The sequence below is a fragment of the Apis mellifera genome, linkage group LG11 (assembly GCF_003254395.2).
Source record: "Apis mellifera strain DH4 linkage group LG11, Amel_HAv3.1, whole genome shotgun sequence".
NCBI lineage: Eukaryota > Metazoa > Arthropoda > Insecta > Hymenoptera > Apidae > Apis > Apis mellifera.
The window spans coordinates 1,445,863-1,464,799 of NC_037648.1; the positions used below are offsets into that span (position 1 = coordinate 1,445,863).

At 31.4% G+C, this 18,937-nt stretch overlaps 2 protein-coding genes and 1 non-coding gene across 4 annotated transcripts in view; 1 reads left to right on the forward strand and 2 right to left on the reverse strand.

Annotated features, from left to right (window-relative positions):
• Positions 1–8,468, reverse strand: part of LOC408339 — a 114,397-nt gene extending 105,929 nt beyond the window's left edge. Inside the window, exon 1 of the mRNA XM_391890.7 lies at positions 8,083–8,468. The gene's annotated coding sequence lies outside the window, so the exon portion shown is untranslated. The remainder of the gene's footprint in view (positions 1–8,082) is intronic.
• Positions 8,469–15,546: 7,078 nt separating this feature from the next.
• On the forward strand, positions 15,547–17,527 carry LOC410295 (queuine tRNA-ribosyltransferase accessory subunit 2). Of its 2 annotated transcripts, none has more exons than XM_393776.7 (6): positions 15,547–15,967; positions 16,033–16,182; positions 16,265–16,729; positions 16,794–16,996; positions 17,053–17,181; positions 17,272–17,527. In XM_393776.7, exons 1-6 carry the CDS (start codon positions 15,851–15,853, stop codon positions 17,408–17,410), a joined length of 1,203 nt encoding a protein of 400 aa, XP_393776.5. In that variant the 5' UTR covers positions 15,547–15,850; the 3' UTR covers positions 17,411–17,527. The 2 variants fall into 2 exon arrangements, with proteins under 2 accessions (XP_393776.5, XP_006558994.2); XM_006558931.3 differs by having other exon boundaries at positions 17,056–17,181.
• Positions 17,528–17,678: 151 nt separating this feature from the next.
• Mir9865 (microRNA 9865) lies at positions 17,679–17,772 on the reverse strand. The gene has a single exon (NR_127346.1). It is a non-coding gene; the product is annotated as a microRNA 9865 (primary transcript).
• Positions 17,773–18,937: the final 1,165 nt, after the last annotated feature.

Below are 18,937 nucleotides of genomic sequence, written 5' to 3' on the forward strand. Positions count from 1 at the left end.
CTCCATTATTGGATACAGAAAAGAATAGCAAGCAATGAAAATTCAAAAGATCTACCTTCATGATAATTGTCTAATCATCTCTTAGAATATTTATCAATTCAGAACAGTATTTTTCATTACTGAAAAAACAATGGCAAGCAATGAAAATTCAAAAGACTTTCATGACAATTCTTAAACATCTCTTAGAATATTTATCAGAATGGAAATCCAAAAGAACTACCTCTATGATAATGATTCATCTATCAGATCATCTATCATTTTTGCAACATTTATTGTGCAAGAGATATAGCAAATTTTCTAAATTTTTTATCTATGAAAAATACTGAAAAAGATACCTAAATATTGACTCAAAGACCTGCCTTCAAGATAATTGTCAAATTGTCTCTTAGAATATTTATCACTTTGAAACACTTATCTAAAAGACATCATTCTCCACCACTGAATACAAAATCAACGAAGATCTAAAAAAAACCTATCTTTATTACAATTCAACCAAATCTATTCAATTATTCCTTTTTTTTATTTATAGAAAAAACCATTTTCTCCCAAATCTCTCTATTTGTTGATACTGTTAAACACAATCAAAAAGACTTACTCAAAATACTTTCATTTCCACAATAATTATGAAAATTTGTAAACTGTGAGCAATAAATGTTTTTACACCGAATTTTAGATATCATTCAATAATGAATGAAATAACGAGAACCTCTACAAAAAAGAAGAAAAGAAGACGTTTCTATCCGACGCGTTGACAAAAATATTCGGCAACAGAGCCATGGTATCCGTAGCTGTAACAAATTTGCATAGATATCACGCTGTCGTCATCCGATAGAGGCGCGGCAGAAAAATGAAATTCATCGGCTCTCGAGATTTCGTGCGCGAAATCTTTCTACGCGCTGCACGTATTTTCTTCGAGCACGAACGAGGGATCCAATAATATTCGTATCACGTTCGATCGTGGTTGATAAATGTTGTTAAAGAGATCGGGCAACACGTGTTATTTTTCACCTCGATATTCTTTGCCGCGGTGTGTGTTTCATCCCTCTGTGTCGAGAGCTGATAAAATCACGTGGAACAGGAATTTATTTAATCCGAATAAAAATCGAATCGAAAATTGTTTTTAACGAGTGGATCGTTACGGGGCGTTGGTATCGAATAATTGAACCTTGATAAAAAAAAAAAAAAAAGAAATGATAACGCATTTAGATTTTATCTCGAGTTGAAGAAGTTGCGTTTCTAATTAAAAGTTTCTGTTTCGAAGCACGCGTCAAGTTGAGAACGTAGATTTTTTTATGAAGTTTCAAATTAGCGGATTAATATTGTACGAGTTCGAGAGTTTGTTTTATTATGGAAATTTTGCGTGTCAAGTGTTTTCGAGTATGTCAAACATTGTTCAGTTTCAATCCACGATGTAAAAATTGGAAAAATGATTCATGGATTTCCAAGTTTCTAAGATTGAATTATGGACGATTATTTTTCAATGCGAATTCAGAAATGAGCAGTGAGCATCAATATTTTAAAGATCGTGGAAAAATTATTATTCTTTGTAAAGAAGACGAGTTTTATCGGGAAAAAAAAATTTGTATTTCGAGATATCTAAAGTTTGATCTAGAAACTAAATCCTAATTTAATCCAGTCAAAAAGACAACTCATAATTTCGAAGAAAATTTCGATTCTAATTCGAGTGTATTTCGTTCGAACTTAACGCACGTAAATATCAATGTTTCATCCATAAACGAAACACGTTGAGTTTCGACGAACGTGGCGCCACCGCTCGAGCAGGCACGAACAACAACCGAGATATACTCGGATATGGAAGGAAGCGAGAAGAAGTAAAAGAGGATCAACTATTGCTTTTATCCGATCATTGCTCAACGATACGCGCACACTTCATCAGCCACTAAAAGCGATTCGAAACCATCACTTTTTTGCACGTTCCTCTATCGATTGCCAACTCTCTCTCTCTTCCTCTCTCTCTCTGTTTCTGTCTCTGTCTGTAGGCTAGACATAGTCGAGGGCTGGACAAACACTAAACTACGGTTAATTCGGGTACATCATCGTTGACACGATTTTTCAAACCGGTTATTTCGAGTTTCAATTTGCCCCAACGTGCGGTTCCGTGGAATTGAAAACGAGAGGCACTCTTGACTTTTTTTTTTTTTTTTTGATTTTACTTTTTCGATCGAAAATTCTCTTCTTCGAGCATTTTTTTTTCAAAAAATTTTTTAGAAATTCAAACTAAAATTTATTTATTAACAAGTTATTTATTATTGATCTTTAAAACTTTAAAACGATGAAGGGAAAAAGGCGAAACGCGTCGAGTCTCAGGTTATGTACAACGTGTTTAACTTATATAAAGTAAAGCATCGCGTAACTTTCAACACCGCCATCTCGTATCGCCATCTCGATACACTGCGATCGAGCCGAACATTTACCCATTACTGAATCAATATATCACCAAAAATATCACCGTTCCGCCACCCAGTCTATTTCCTCCTTGGCGGGCAAATTCACCAGGCGGACAGCTTCCAGGTGCAAGGTATAATTTAAATCCATTTTATCATCGTTAGATTCATCGAGTTCGGCAAGCGTTGCCGTGCACCGACTGACCGAACCACCTCTTCCCCTCTCCTCCCCTCCCCTCCCCTCCATTCCCCTCAAACGAGGAAATTATTCGATTCGTCCGGAAATTGTGTTGAAATTCCCGATAGCTAGCATCTAACCGGATCAACCTGTCCGCCATTCTCCTGTTCCACACTGTTTCTGCGCACGTTTCTCAATGAAGCATACGTGTGCGTAAATCGGGGACCTTATCGAGACAAGATCTACATTTTCAAAATAGGAAAATTCTCGTAAAATTGTAGCTTCTTTAATTTTTTGAAAAGAAAACTCACTCGCGCGTCGAGTTTCAAACTTTCGAACTGAAAATTGAAAAAAAAAATTGTTTCTATCAATTTTATTTTCTAAAAAAAATTTGCGAATTTTTGTAACTAAAAAAAATGATTATTTCGTATTGACGATTCAAAGAATCAATTTTTTACGAGAAAACTATTGGTGAAAAATATCGTACCGTCGAAGCAGGCTCCTCAATTCCTAGGTTCTATTCCTAGTTGGATCGAAGGTTTCTCTACTGTCCCCTATGATTGCGTCCCCGGTGCTTCCCTTTAACGATTCTACGTACAGAAAGGAGAGGCTTTGCTGACGCGGCTCGAGCTAAAAAGCGGATCGGAAAAGCTTTTTTCACGGTGGACTGGTAACAAGATCCCTGGGAAAAACGTTAATGAGCAATGGACGCCCATTGTCTAATGGCGGGATCGGTCGGCTTTTTCGTGCGCCCGCATGTGGCGCCACCTATCGAATCCAATTGTCGATCGAGTATAGAGAGTTAGATTAGGAGAAATGTTTGCAGGGACGGGAAACGTATTCGCTGCGAGTTCGTCGCGAGTGGATCGCGGATTTTTCTTTACCGTGGAAATTCGCGAAAGATGAAAGTTTTCGAGCGATCGTTTTTTTCCCCCGAAATGAGTGGTTTTAAATGTGTAAGTGGAAAAGTAAGTGCGTTTGTTAAGCAGATTATGAATTTTTTGTTCGTTAGGATTTTGTTTGGTGAGTGGGATTTAGGTTAGATCAGTGTTTCTTAAAAGTGAATGCAAGACGCGTGATTTGTGATCTACATACGAATTGTAACTAATTTGTTAATTGTTAAATTAATTTGGACATTCAGAGAGTGCAATAAAATATTAATTTCCAAATTTCTAACATTAATATTTATTTAATATTATTTGTTACACCGTAATTATTCCAGAGTTTCTAAATAAAAAAAAATATTTTCCATTTTTTTTTGCATTCCTTTGAACGACAACAATTAATAATAAATAACGATAAATCTATACCTATGATCGAGCCATAACATTGTTCGTTTGACTTTTTATACAGAAATGTAACAAATTTCTTCTCGAAAAGCTTCATTTTGCAAAAAAAAAAAAAAAAAATAAAATAACGAATCTTAAATTGTTCAATTTTCTTCGTTTCATATCTCGAAATGATAGTAAGAAAATAATTGAATTTTCTCATAGAGCGGAAGCAAAGGTACTTCATTCAACAAAATACAAAGTTTCCTTTTCCTTCTTTGTTATCAAAGCAATTTTCATTCGTCAGTACTGACGTAGCTAATTCCCTTAGAAGCTCGAACGATCGAACGAATTCGAAATAAGGTCTCGCCTTTTCTTTTTTTTTTTTCGAGGAAGTGTTCTATCCTCGAAATACCCTGAAATTAATGCAAATTGCAAGGTTTCGCGCATAAAAAGGAAGAGAGATATTACGTTTCGAGCGTAACGCGAAGATAAACTGCGAGTTCTTCAAAAGGTCCTGTTAAAAATGTCAGACGCTTTGTTCCTTGATGGAATTCACAGACAATATGGAGGTGTGTTTAGATGGAAGACTTTATGTACAATTTTACGTCGCATAAATATATTTTTATAATACAATTCGTTACGCAACTATGATTTTCATAACATTTTAGCAAAAAAAATCTAAAAATAATTGATACCTTGTACGATATAAAGCATAATGGGTGAGATATAATAGATCGACATTTCGCAGATTATGCGCCAACAGAGGAGATGACCATTTCGAAACGCACTCTACCGCAATTTATGCGCATTAATTTCAATGATTGATCTGTACTACTAAAAACAACTCGGGCAATCGCGGATATAAAACGGAAATAATAAAAGTGGAAAAGAAATTAATACGATAATTTTTCTAAATTATTAATTTATTACGAATTCTTAAATTCATCTTCGATTTCTAAAAAATATAGAAGAATCAAGATCGATATTAATTTAAAAGGAATAAAAATAGAAAAATTTAATTCGATCTATCGATGAAAATCAATTCGTGTAAAAATTCGTTAACGAATTCACAGATATTAAAATTCGTACCTCGAACTATTTTATTCGCGTAAAAAAAAAAAAAAGAGAGAGAAAAATTGGAAAAAATGTAGAGCATATATATATATGTATATGTATATGTATATTCATAAAAGAAGCGTATAAGATAGTTGAAATCGAATACAAATTACGATGCATACGATTGCTCGAATGGACTTTATCCGGAGAAAGAAATAATCTTTTATGCATGCTTGAGAGGGATGAGGACATAGCATGTATCCGGTAATCTATCCGAATAGTGAAAAAAAGAAGAATGGCTTTTCAGTTTCCTATCCCTCGAGTCCGATATATTCAACGATGCCTTCTCATTTTCTCTGAATAGCTAATATCGTCTCTCGCATATACGTTAAAAAATATATATCTGCCATTCTCGTTACATTTGAAAGCTGTATCTGTACGATGAAATATTACATTAAGTACGATCACTGAATTATTATTAAAATTATTATTTTGTGATATTTAAAAAACATCATTTTTTATTAATTGTTGAATTTTTATTATCACGAAAATTAAACGAAGAATATCTAAAATTTGTCCTCGTCCACCAACTTATATTAGTTTTCACATCTGTGTAATTAAGCGAATAAATTACTAATTTAAACACTTTCATACGATAAAAAAAAAAAGAAAGAAAATACAAAATCCCTACGTATTATCAAAGTTTCGCAAGAATTTAAATTAAAACTTTCGATAAAAAAAATCCCACTTTCACAGCGGAAAATTCATGAAAATAAAATCATTCGTAAAATCGGCCGAAAAATTGGATCGAAGGCGGGCGCTTGGTCCGATTATATTACGCTCGTATTTCACTCTCTCTCTCTCTCCTTTCCTCGCGATCCAAGCGTTAACTCGAAGGAAAACAGAGAAAGAAAGAATTTCTTCTCGGTCGAAAAATCGAAAATGGGCGAAAATCTACCATCTTTTTCGATCTTCTGGGGAAAAATATCCGAGAGATAACACTCTCGCGGCGGTGAATCACGCGTTTTATTCGCGTTTTAAGCAAATTGGGTTGGGGGGAAGGAGGAGGATTCATAAATTCGTGCGGTATATCGCGGCTATATTCGCGATATATTCCTCTCCCGTCTCACTCTCTCCCCCCTCCCCTGCCTCGACTCGGGCTCGACTTGAATTTTAAGAGAAACGCCACCGCGCACGGTCCAAGAGATGAAACCGTTGCGCGCGGGGAGGGGGGAGGGAAGAGAGAGGAAGCGAGAAGGAAGAGAAGGAGAAAGAATTGTCGAATCTTTGCGTATACGCGGCGATGTATATTGTTGCTCGTCGAGGACTTTTAGGACGAGATAACATCGGTGAGCGAGAAGCGTCATTACAGTTTAATTCTTGGACTCGGTTAGTTGTTGGAATATTATTGTTTTTATTATTTGTTGTTATATTATTTTATTATTTTGTTGATGTATAATTGCGTTTGAGAAAATTATTTGAGAGCAGTGATCTTTTTATATTTATATAAAATACGAAGGATCAATTTATTTGAACTGTCGATCCGAAAATTATAAATAAAATTGGACGATCGATCAAACGATATTTATCGATGACGAGCTTAAACGATATCTGTTCGGGAAATTGATTGCTCTGAAATAATAATAAATTAAACCAACGTTACAACGTTATTGAGTATTTACATTACACGATACACGGTCGCGTTAATTATTTCGTTTAATTCGTTTACCTAATTAATTTATCGCGTAATCAAATTGTAAACTTGTGAACGTGTTACAACGTTTGAAAATTGTTTTGATCGAGATATTAATAAATATTTTCCATCTTCTAACTTTTTCCAAATATATATATAATATATCGAGAAAAGAGAGGAAAAGAAAATGTTGGATTGGAATGAATTAAAACGAAAGACGAAGGAAGGAGAGAATTAATAATCGAAAGGAGTTAATAGTTGGAAATGTGTGATAAGCGATAACTGATAATTGATCAACTTTGATAACTTGTGTTTAATAATTAAAACATTTTACAACACGATACAATTACAAAACTATTCGAGTAATTCGATTATTCAAAATTAAAAAAAAAAAAAATCTAATCATCTTCGTTATCGATTAATCTAATAAAACTTGGAGAAAAGTATTCCTTAACAAACATAATCGAACGATAATTTGTTAATTCGATTACTTTACGAGATTATCCGGCTCTTTTCTGTAAAAATTGAAAGAGATTTGATAAAAAAAACTGGACTCGTTAAAAAATTAAAGAAAAATGAATCAATCACCGAGAGCAATTTTATTAACATTTTAATGTAATTCCTCGATCACCACGTTTTTATTCATTCTTATCTCGAATTCGAATTTCGAGGTTCGTTTTTAAAAATTAACTCACGTTACATTTCAAATGTCGTGAGGACGAAGAGATTTATATTTATCAGCTGATGTTTTTTTTTAACTGGAAATTAAAAAGCTTAGTGGTAATTGAAATGAGCTCGATAAAATGGATTACGAAGTTTGCAGTTTTAATTCCAGGATTTCTAACGAAATCGGTGAATTAATTCAGTCAGTTTTCATATTCCTGCGAGATTCCCTGCAATCTTTGAATCCGCGATGAATTAAATCGTCGGAGAATTCAAACTCATAATTCTTACATTTCTACGAAATTTAACGATTTACGGGTAAAACAGAATGAAAAAATTAAAATTTAAGATGTGTGGAAAGTAAAACAAGATTCCAACTTGTGAAACAAGTAAAAAAATATATATTAAAATATATACATTAATTTTGTCCCTTAATCTTCCAATTCCTCTGCAAAATGAACGCTCGAGTTCACTTTTCGAAGAGTTGAAAATTTAATTCGAATCAAAAATTTAAAAAATCACTATTAAAAACTACTACTATGTCTATTAAAAAAATTCTATCGAATAAAATTTCGCATAAATATAACTTTCACGAGGAAATTCACCTTCTATTTAAAATAAAATATTTGCTCTTACAGTTTATTTATAATATTTCAACATCGAAATGTTTCCATGTCTTACGATCGATTGGCAATCCTGCTCTGCAAAGAGTGCAATTCGATCAAAATTTGTCGCCGATACGTACACAACGATCCGCGCGTGTACCGTGCAAGAGTGGCGTGAAAAGGAAGGCGACGCGGCGAAGATATCGCTTACCTTTATCCTGGGATATCATTGGTCACGGGCGTGCCATTAGAATGCCTGACTGACCACACACCACGTCTATTTCGCGCGGAAAACTAACAAGAAGTTGATTGAACGGGAAACGATATCACACCCCCCCCTTCCGAAATTGGCTCGTTTTGGAATTTCAAGGGATAAACTGGCAAACACCGGTCCCTCGACTATCCGTTCATATCGCGTCGTTATTAAACACCTCGTCAGCCGCTCATTATGCCGTATTGCTCTGGTTGAACCGAGTCGGTAATCCCCTCGAATCGACAGTCCTATCAAATGTACATGTCTATTGCCATTTTAAATATCGTGTCCCGTATAATGTCCAGACGTGAACGCGTTTCGGGACCGGCACCGACTAAACTCCTGCCGACAGGCAACCCGTTAGGACAACCGTGCCCTTGGCTCCTGCGCCTGATCATTCTTTTACAGCGCCATCCCCCGTTCAACCGAGCAAGTTACGATTTTACCAAGTGTCGGTAAAACAAGAGCACGGATAAGAATATGTTACAGATTTATTATCATACGAAAGTAAAGTAGATGTCATGGAATTATACTTTTGGAACTATTTATCTTCTAAGCAGGGAAGTAGAGTAGAGGAACAAATCAGATGCGACATTTTTTGAGATGTTACCGACGTACGTTTCGAAATATCGAATATTTTCAAATGTTTCTTATGTCCTTTAATATGATTTCTATATTTAACAATGAAATAGAGGTTTTAAAAAAATAATTAATATTTGGAAAAATTATAAAATATAATCATGATTAGAGCCAATCAACTAATATTTTCTATGTAATTGTCAATTGTATTGCTCGTGATATAATTAGTAACCGTATATCAAATAATATTTACCCAGATTTCGCCGCATGAAGATTGCTGCAGATTGGAGGCCCACATCCCATCCTTTCGCGCAAAAAAATATTTTCATATATATTCTCTCCTTTTGACATACGTTTGCAAAACGTTCAAATCTTTGATCGTTGCGCAAAACAAACAACAAAAGAAGTCGTAAAAAGCGACGCGAAAGACTAAACCTGAAAATAAAATATACATCAAGATATTTGCTCGATCAATATTTGACATTTTCATTTATACGAAAATGAAAAATAATTGATAGTTAAAAGCATAAAAAAATAAGCGAAATAAGCATCCCACAAAGCATTACACTACATTAATTGTCTAATACCATTATTTCGTTTATCTAATTTATATTAATTATGCATGCATAAACACATCATTCCATCCATTTTTTCTTACAAAATATTCACTCGTATCTCATTTTAATTGAAAATAACTCATCCAATTACATTCAACGTTCTTTCCTAACTATATTTGACTTAATTGATTATGCCCATTAAAAATCATATAATTTTTGTAATTCCTACCTACATTTCCTAAACTATGCGTAGTATACATAAATAAAATGCAACTGAGGACTTCAGATATTCAACAATGACTACTGATGGCCAATCAAGTAGCCAGTCGAGTATCTAAGAAATTGATGAAAGAAAAAGTAGGATGAAAGAATTTAGAAATAAATGAATCATTGAGGAATTGGAATAAGTGACGAGGAATTTGACAACAATATGGGGAAGATTGCGAAGAAGATATTTGATATTTAAATCAAAATTTTATAAGAAATGATCAAACTGTGATCCTACTTATATAAAAATCTAAATCTAATAAAGATATTTCTTCCTATTACTTTCGTCCAAAGCTGAATGGATCCTGAAACAAAATATAGAAATATAGAAAATTAATATGATAATTAGTTTATATGAAATAAAATCCCTTTTCTTTTATTCACCTTTCTCGATTCATACCTGTAACAAACTTAATTATCAGATTAGTAATTAAAACGATCAATAATTTAAAAAAAAAGAAATACTTATGTCTTGAAAAGAAGAAATCATCAAAATGCTGTTAAATAATTCATAATTTTTTATAATTTTGAAAACTAAAAATTTTATAACTTTAATTAATGCGAATCACAATAAATTCTTGTTATGTTATTTTAATATATTTTTCAATAATATTTTCAGTAACAAATGCTCCGTTTACAAAGAGATGCTGAAAAGAAGAAAAAAATAGCCAGAAGAGGTATTCAAATTCATCCACTCGATAAACCCGAGCAAATCGTGAGTGGATCTTTTCTCTTTCGCAACACTAATACGCTAAATTTATAAACAAACCGCGAAGAGTGCTCCAATATGTTTGCAATGTACTTAAAATACTTCTTAATCAACAAAAAAAAAAAAAATAAAGATTCTCGATAACGTGTATCTTTAATATTAATTTATGCACTCATATTGAATTGTACGCAACACTAACAACGACGAGTCCATTGCAGTCATCAGACTGCCGTTATACAATCATTCTTACGCAGCTCTTTCCACTGCATCGAATGATTCAGGAATATCTTCCACAGTGATCGTGGAAGGACATTGGGCAAGTGTATACGCAACGCTAATTCAAAAACGCGTTTACTCATCAACGTAAAAGAAAATAAAAATATTAATTTTTAATTTAACAAATTTACTATTACTACTGTATGTATTCAAAACTATTATTAAAAGATTAAAAGAAAACTAATATCTTTGCAATAAAATTTTAAATAAAAAAATTATACTAATTGCAATTAACGTTTAAAGACAATCACATAATATTTTTTAACACGCGACGCTAATTCAAAAATCGCGACTTGCCCATTAAAATTACACGCTGGGCCCGCATGCATCGGCCAGACGATACAAAAACACACACTACGTATCTCTAAAACGAGCACAGTGACATAGTAACAATGACTTCCCATTCTTTGGACCCAAATAAGATGCAAAAAATGAGGAGCCATTCGTTGCAGCCCTCTTCGCGACAGTTTGTCGGGCCTCTTCGGTCTTCCTCCTTCGGGCGCGATGCCCGCTGAAACTTAAATCTAGGCTCGAGATTCTCTACTCGCGAGTCAAGAAAAAAAAGAGAAAGAAAAAAGACTAGATCGCGGAAGCTAAGCCAAGGAATCTCGAGCGCGACGTTCGTTTCGAGAAGAAATCGCGACCGCGACCGCGGGATTCGAAAAGTCGATGGACAAAGCCGGAGAGGAGCGACACGCTTCGCCTTCTCCACCTTCGTCCTCCACTTTTCAAATCGTATTTCCTGAAACAGGTTGTCACGCGGAAACGCGCCTACCCGAGCGGAGACTGTGACAACCTGCCCGGCCCTACCTACTTATAATTAAACAGACACGCCACAAGTATGCTACCTACCCTGCCTGACCCTATATTTAAAAATTGGCAAAACAGGCACACCAACACACTCGTTCCGACGACTGTCACGCATAACGCTCGGGCGCAAAGAGCCTACACTAGGGAAAGCGTCCCGGGACGCCTCCGACACCCGAGCTTGGCACACGTCTCTCATACTCTAACTTTACGTACTGTTTTCCTGAAATCGACCGACGATGGCTAGCGACCATTGCGTAAATCACGAATAAATCTCGTGTACGTCTCAATTTCAATTGCTAATATTTAAAATCGAATACGTGACTTCTAAAGAAATGATGCTGTTAATCATTATTATAATAATAAGATTAAGGCTAAAATTATTATTATCGTTATATTATAATAATGATTAATAATTGTGAATAGAAACGACGCAATTCCACAGCCTAACACACACATACATAATGTGGAAGATACGTCGCGCACGATACACTAATGCATCGTCAGTCGCTGAGAAATTGTTAGGAACTTATAAACTAGGATCATCGTACCCATCGCCTCTTTCTCACCCAAGTAACACCTGGGCACGTGAGTGAGATCCTGGCAATGGATACGGAAAGGGTTAAACCTGAAAATCCTGAGCTAAAAAAATATTAATGAAAGTTTTTTCTAACGGGCTAATATTCTTTAATTCATGTACTTTTGTTTTATAAGCTTTAAATAAACTCTACTTTAATGAACTTTCAATAATGAAAAATATTCAACAAATAAAAATGTATGAAAAAGGAATTTATTTGTAATGAACAATATGAATACTAAGATTTAAATATAATAAGTGAATCTAATTAAACTATTAATGGAAATAAACCTCAGGCGATTCCTTGATCAAAGTACATGTTTGAAAAATACAAAAATAATGTTCAAAACTTGTTACTTTGATTCCGAAATCTGCCTGTCGCGAAATGTCTTCTTGCGCATAAAATTTCATATATTCTTCAACGAAAGAAATAAACTTCTATTTTAAAAATCCTGTTATTGATTAAAATGTGCATATCTCGCACACAAATATTCGCATAAATATTTCATTCTGCGAATAAAAAATTTATTATCGATTTCTTTCAGTTTGTGTCATTTATTATTATCAGTAAAACATTGCTATTGATGATTTCCACTCAAAAACGCGATGCGCAAGAAAACCTAGCCTGAACTGATAAATAAAATAGGTAAAAAGAAAATGTTACTATTCACGGGTATAATGAATACCCGTGGTCACTGTGCTCGTGCAAAATTCTACGTATACAACCAGTTACTCGTGTCGTTTCGGACCTTTCGTTCTACGACATGATTGAGTGACTGGAGGAATCGAAATGCATGCGACTCACCGTTCGATGCGAAGGATCTGCATTGCCATGGATGCTGTAGTAACCCATGAGAAGTCGTCGAGAAGCTGACGAGCAGGAGGATGAAAACTGTAAAAAAAATAAAGTATTTTAAAAATCAATTTAGTAGGAGAAAGGATAAAAATATATATTAATGGAAAATAGAGAAAGATAATTACCTCTTGGCGTGATGGATGATCGCATTATGCTCTTGAAAGGAGCACTGATTCTACCCTGTATCGAAAACGAATATTTAAAAAAAAAATAAATAAATAAAAGACTGTTAGCGCGTTTAAATTACAGTCCACGAAAAAACACTGCTTCTAATTTCGCGAATGGTTGTTATAAGTAAATTGAATCAGAGCAGTTGAGCACTAAAAAATATTGAAAATACTCTTTCGAAGCAAACACTGACTCTACTGGCCGCATTGCGCGCGGTAAAATTTTCTGAAAATAAAATTACATTAATAAGAAAGGATAGAAAAAGAAATTAATATTACTTCAATATTTTTCTTCTTGTTTCTATTGAGTCATTTTGTTTCAGAAATTATTATTCTATATTTTGAAATTTTAACTAATTTTTTTAATAATAAAGAAATGCTTAAAATATATAATATAATGTGTAAATATAAATGTATAAAAGAATATAATGTATTACGAGTTACTTAACAGCAATCGATAATAATCCAATAAAAATAAAATGTATATATATACAAAATTTCAAATTTTACCACATTTCCATGGAAAAGCATGATGGCGTCCATATTGAAATTTTTCCCGCCTTCAAAGTTATTCCAACAAGTAGCCAATAATTTGTATAATCTGTATAAAATAAAATCAAAATTTTCAAATCAATCTATATATAGATTTGATTGTATAGATCAATTATATTAAAATAAAATAATAATTACACTGAAGTTTAATTTTAAAAAGTCACAAAATAAATTATTTGTAATTCTAACCCCCAAATATATGAATAAAAAAAAAATAATTTATCACTCACAAGAACTTTTAATTATATATAATAAACACGTATTAATTGACTATATGAATGTACGAATGATAAAAAATAGCTATGGAAATAAAACTATTCGAAAAATCAGTTACATACCTCGAGAAAAAAAGATGCGTATTAACACCACAATTATCGACACTACAATGACGCTTCGCGCCATAATTTCGATTATCGAAATAGAAATCAGAAAGTTCGATAATTCGATATGTTCGATAGTTTGACAAATAATATATGTAATGTAATATAAATATATTAATCAATTATATATTATTAACTATTTATATTGAATAATAAAATAATTACCAATTATATTAAAATTAAACGATAATCTAGTAAAGATATTATTTTAGAAAGTCATAATGTGCAATTTATTGCAACTCTAACCCTCAATATATGAATAAAAAAATAAAACAATTTAGCACTAAAAATATTTTCAATTATATTAATAAACACGTATTATTTGACTACGCGAATGTAACGAATAATAAAAAATAGTTATAGAAATAAAACTATATAATATAATTCGAAAAATCAATCACGTATATCAAGGAAGAAAGACACGTCTTAACACCGTAATAATCGACACTACAATGACGCCACGATTTCGATTATCGAATTAGAGGGGATACGATCGACAATTCGACAACAAATCGAAACAAATGAGTATCGCACGAATGCCAACGATCAATTTCATAGAATTGTACAACGAAAAATGTTTATATCCTCGAGTAAAAGACAAATCAAAGAGAGAGATATTTATATTTATATAAGTAATATAGATAAATGTATTTAGAACAAAAATATGTCAATGAAATAATTTGTTAATATAAAATTTAAATTATAATAGACTAATTATTGTATATTTGTTACGGTAGGGATAAAAATATAATAGAAATATATTCTAAGTGAATCTGTTTTTGTGAAAAGAAATAAAATGTTACCTGATATACGAGAAAATCATCGGCATAATAAATCGTCATGGTGTGTGTATGTAATAAATCATCGTTCTTTCATATCGGCATGATCGAACAATAAATATCTGCACAAATAAAAATAAAAATTATAAAATAAATATATAAAATTAAAATTATAATAAAATAAAACAATAAATGAATTTAATTTATAACGTAAAAACTTGTTGTAATACGAATCATTCGTAATCGTTCGTGACAGTCGAATAAATGATCGAAGCAAAAAACAAAAAAAATTCAAAAACTAATTAATTTTGTTATCACGATTTTATTTCTTTATTAATTTTGTAGTAAAATAACAATCGAATTACTTACTGTGTAGTCAAGGCCATGCACTCCAGCCGATAATACGTCCTGTCACGATGCTTTTTGGCACAAGAATGATGTCTCGCGCCATAAATTTGTCTAACGGCTTTTCTAATTGGCTGAAAAATGGCTGCGCATCATGAATTTGTCTAACAATTTTCTATTGGTTGAAATAATTTATCTTTATTCAATAAAAACCGCGCGAAAAATTGAAATATTGTTACACTAATACAATTTATTAAATACAATTTATTAAATACAATTTAATTGTGATTTTGTCATATCAAAATTTCACAAAAAAAAAGTTTTACAAATATTGAAAATATAATAATGATAAAGTATTAAAATTAATTTAACTTAAAATTTAAAAAATTAGAAAATCAAAATGTGAAAAATTATTAAATCTAAAAAAATTAATATAAAAGAAAAAGAAATTTAGATGTTTTTAACTATCGTAAATTATAGAAAGCGTAAAAAAATCTATTTTTTAAAAAGATATTTCAAAAGACACAAAATTCCATAAGACATCATACCTATTCTATATCTGGTCTATGATGCTATTATAGTACTTATACTTGAAATTTACTTATGTTAAACTTAAATATGTATATAAGTATATACTTATTTTGCTGTTCTGTATCATCTATGACTAATGTGATAATAGATTATGTGTTAGATCTGTGAAATGTTATCGTCTATAGTTATTTTATTAGTATTTTTATACATAAAAGAAAATTTATGAATGACACGTGGATTTATTAAGGTTATATACATATAGTATATAATATAACATATTCTATGAAACAGTATTTGATTCATATATTTATTATGAATTATAATAAATATTAATAAAAATCAATATGAAATTTTATACCAATTCAATAAAATCTTGTACTGCCCGTATTGGAAAGTTAACAGAATTTAATAGAATTCCCAATAGTAATTTTGAAACTCCTCTTGTTCTTGTTTATACAAAGGTAAAGTTTAATATATATCATTTGATAACGAAATAAAAATATTTTATTCAAAATTTTATTACTAGAGCGGCAGTGTACCACATTTAACAAAAGATGTTTTCGAAATGGTTACTTCAGATCCACAAATGTTATCTGTTTCACTTAGTTCTACGTATCAGATGTTCGAATCAGTAAAAGATACTAATATTAATTTTGCAAATTTTGTGGGAATGAAGGTATATTATATCATAAATTTTCAATAATTTATCATTCATATTCCATTCTTAAAATTTAAATAATAAATATTTTGTTTTTTAGGAATATATCAATATTCTTACTTTGCATGATCCAGCTTATGCTACACCTTCAGGTTTTCAAGAAATGGATTTCACTCCTATATGGACTAGAAAAGGAAAATGTAAATTAAGTCCGAAGCAATATATGGATGTAATTGAAGCATTTAAACCAGATATGTATGTTGCTTTGTATGATGGAGATACCAAAATTAATAGTAGTAGAAAAAGATTATCAAATGCTATACGACGTACTACAACATTTTTTGAAAAATGTTTTTCTATACATTCTTCATCTGAAACATTAAAATCTTCAGAAATATTAGGTGTAATCGAAGGTGGTTATGATAAAGAAGCTAGATCATGGTCAATAGAATTTTTAAAAGATAAACCTTTAATAGGATATGTGATTGATGGATTGCATAATAATGGACCGGATGTAAAGAATATATCAACAGAACAAATTAAAGAAATAGTGGAATATACAGTTGTGAGTAATAATATCTCTCTTCTGTATATCTGCATTTCTTTATTAAATTTTTTATTAATTGCAGAATCTTCTACCTGTTGAAAAACTTAAAGTATCAATGGGATGCTGGAATCCTCTTACAGTATTAGACCTTGTTGAGTTAGGTATTGATGTATTTGATACATCATATCCTTATGTAATTACTGAAAATTTAGAAGCTTTAACTTTCTTATGTGATCATCAAGATTGTAATAATATAGGACATGTAATATCATTTACCGAAAAAAGGTAATATAAAACAAAATTTATAAAAATCTTTTGTTTTAATAAGAAATATTTTTTAGCAGATATGCAGATGATTTTTCTCCTATTTGCCGTCTTTGTGAATGTCTTGCCTGTAAAAATCATACTAGGGCATATCTACATCATTTGTGTAATACCAAAGAAATGCTTAGCACAGTTCTTTTAATGATGTAAGTTCTAATCATATAATAATATGATTTGTAAATAATAATTTTATGGCGAGCATATATATTGATTTACGACTTTTTACGAATTTTCAGACATAATCTACATCAATATTTCGAATTTTTTAAGATTATTCGAGAAAATATAAAAAATGGTACTCTTGATGATTACAAAAAGAAAATTAATTTAAAATTTAAAACGCAAAACGATATCGTTCAGACAGATGATCAGTAAGACACAAAGTCTGTATGTTTTTAATACAATTTAAAAAAAATATTAATATTTAATAATACTTTTTTAAAATAATAATAAATAATAATAGTTGATAATTATTTTTATATTCTCTTTTTACAAATATATAATAAAATTTAAGAAAATACAAATTTTATAAAATATTAATAATTATTCTGGTAAAAAATTAGGATCTAAATAATTGTAAGAAGAATTACTGAAACTTTGTGGGAAATAATCCAAATCATAACTTCTAGTATATTGAGGTGGTTTAATAGGAAGTAATCTATGTAATGTATCGTGCAGTGGTTTTTCAGCTTCTAATTGTGCTACTGCACAATCACCACATAAATCAATTCCATCTTGACATTCTGTACAATGCCATCTTGTACCTGTTAAAGGATCTTCTCCACAAACTAAACACTGTAAAAAAAAAAAAAAATAAATTAATTTTTTTTTTAATTCCTTTGCATGTTTTAAAAATATTTTATACGCATACTTTATATCCAACATGTTTATATACGAAAGATGAATTTTGTTCTTTCTCAGCTTTTACTTGTTTCAATAATTCTATATGTCTCAATTCTGGATTATCATCGATAATACTATTTCCAGCATCATCCTCCTATAAATATGAAGAATAAAAATTACACAATGCAAATTAAATTTTCATCAAATTATAAAATTGTTACAACACATACAGATTCTTCTGTAATTGCCTGTTCTTTGCTTTCATCGGGCATTGTAAAAGACATATCTTGATGAGGAAAAAATGTAGAACGTCTGAACAATGAATAATTATTACGTTGATGTCTATGACCCATTCCTTTTTTAACATCCAATTTCATTTTAGGACCTCGACCAGGTATAGGTAATCCAGCTCTTAAAAGTTTAATGAAATATTTCTGGACTCTACTAGATACTTGTTTTGGAGTTCTGTTACCTATTAAAAATTAAAATTAATCTATATATTGAACAAGAAAGATATTAATAATGTACCTAAAGCATTAGCTATTTTAGTCCATCTTCTCATTTCTACATCTTCTGGCGGATATTCTATTAAAAGTTCCTCTAATCTTCTCTGTTCTTCTACCGTCCATAATTGATTGAAAGTCTCTGGTTTACTCTCGTCAAAAGCACGTCCTCTCACTAAAATCTAATTATACATATTTATATTAGATATATAAATATATTTTATACGTACACATAAAGTAAAATATTTATATCGAATATACATAAATAACATGTAACATACTTTTCCATTCTCTTGTTCCGGCTTTGTTTGTACATGAGGCAGAATGTGTCCATGTCTTGTTTGAGGTCTCATACGCATATCAGGTGCAGCTATGTTATATTGAGTCCAATCAATATAAGGAATTTCCGCAATTTTTTGTGATCCTGGTAATTCTGGCAGTTCACCATTTTGTATCTGTGCTACGAAAGATATTGGATCCTTCAATGCTTTCGAACGAATCGATAAAAGTTTATCCAAATCTTCCAAAGCTTGAACACGTTGAGCTTCAAGAATTA

Excerpts from the sequence above, each read along its gene's own strand:
- LOC410295 (XM_393776.7), top strand. The coding sequence starts at position 15,851 with ATGAAATTTTATACCAATTCAATAAAATCTTGTACTGCCCGTATTGGA. Across the intron at positions 16,730-16,793 it reads AAATAGTGGAATATACAGTT|AATCTTCTACCTGTTGAAAA; the intron begins GTGAGTAATAAT and ends TATTAATTGCAG. Across the intron at positions 16,997-17,052 it reads ATATCATTTACCGAAAAAAG|CAGATATGCAGATGATTTTT; the intron begins GTAATATAAAAC and ends AATATTTTTTAG.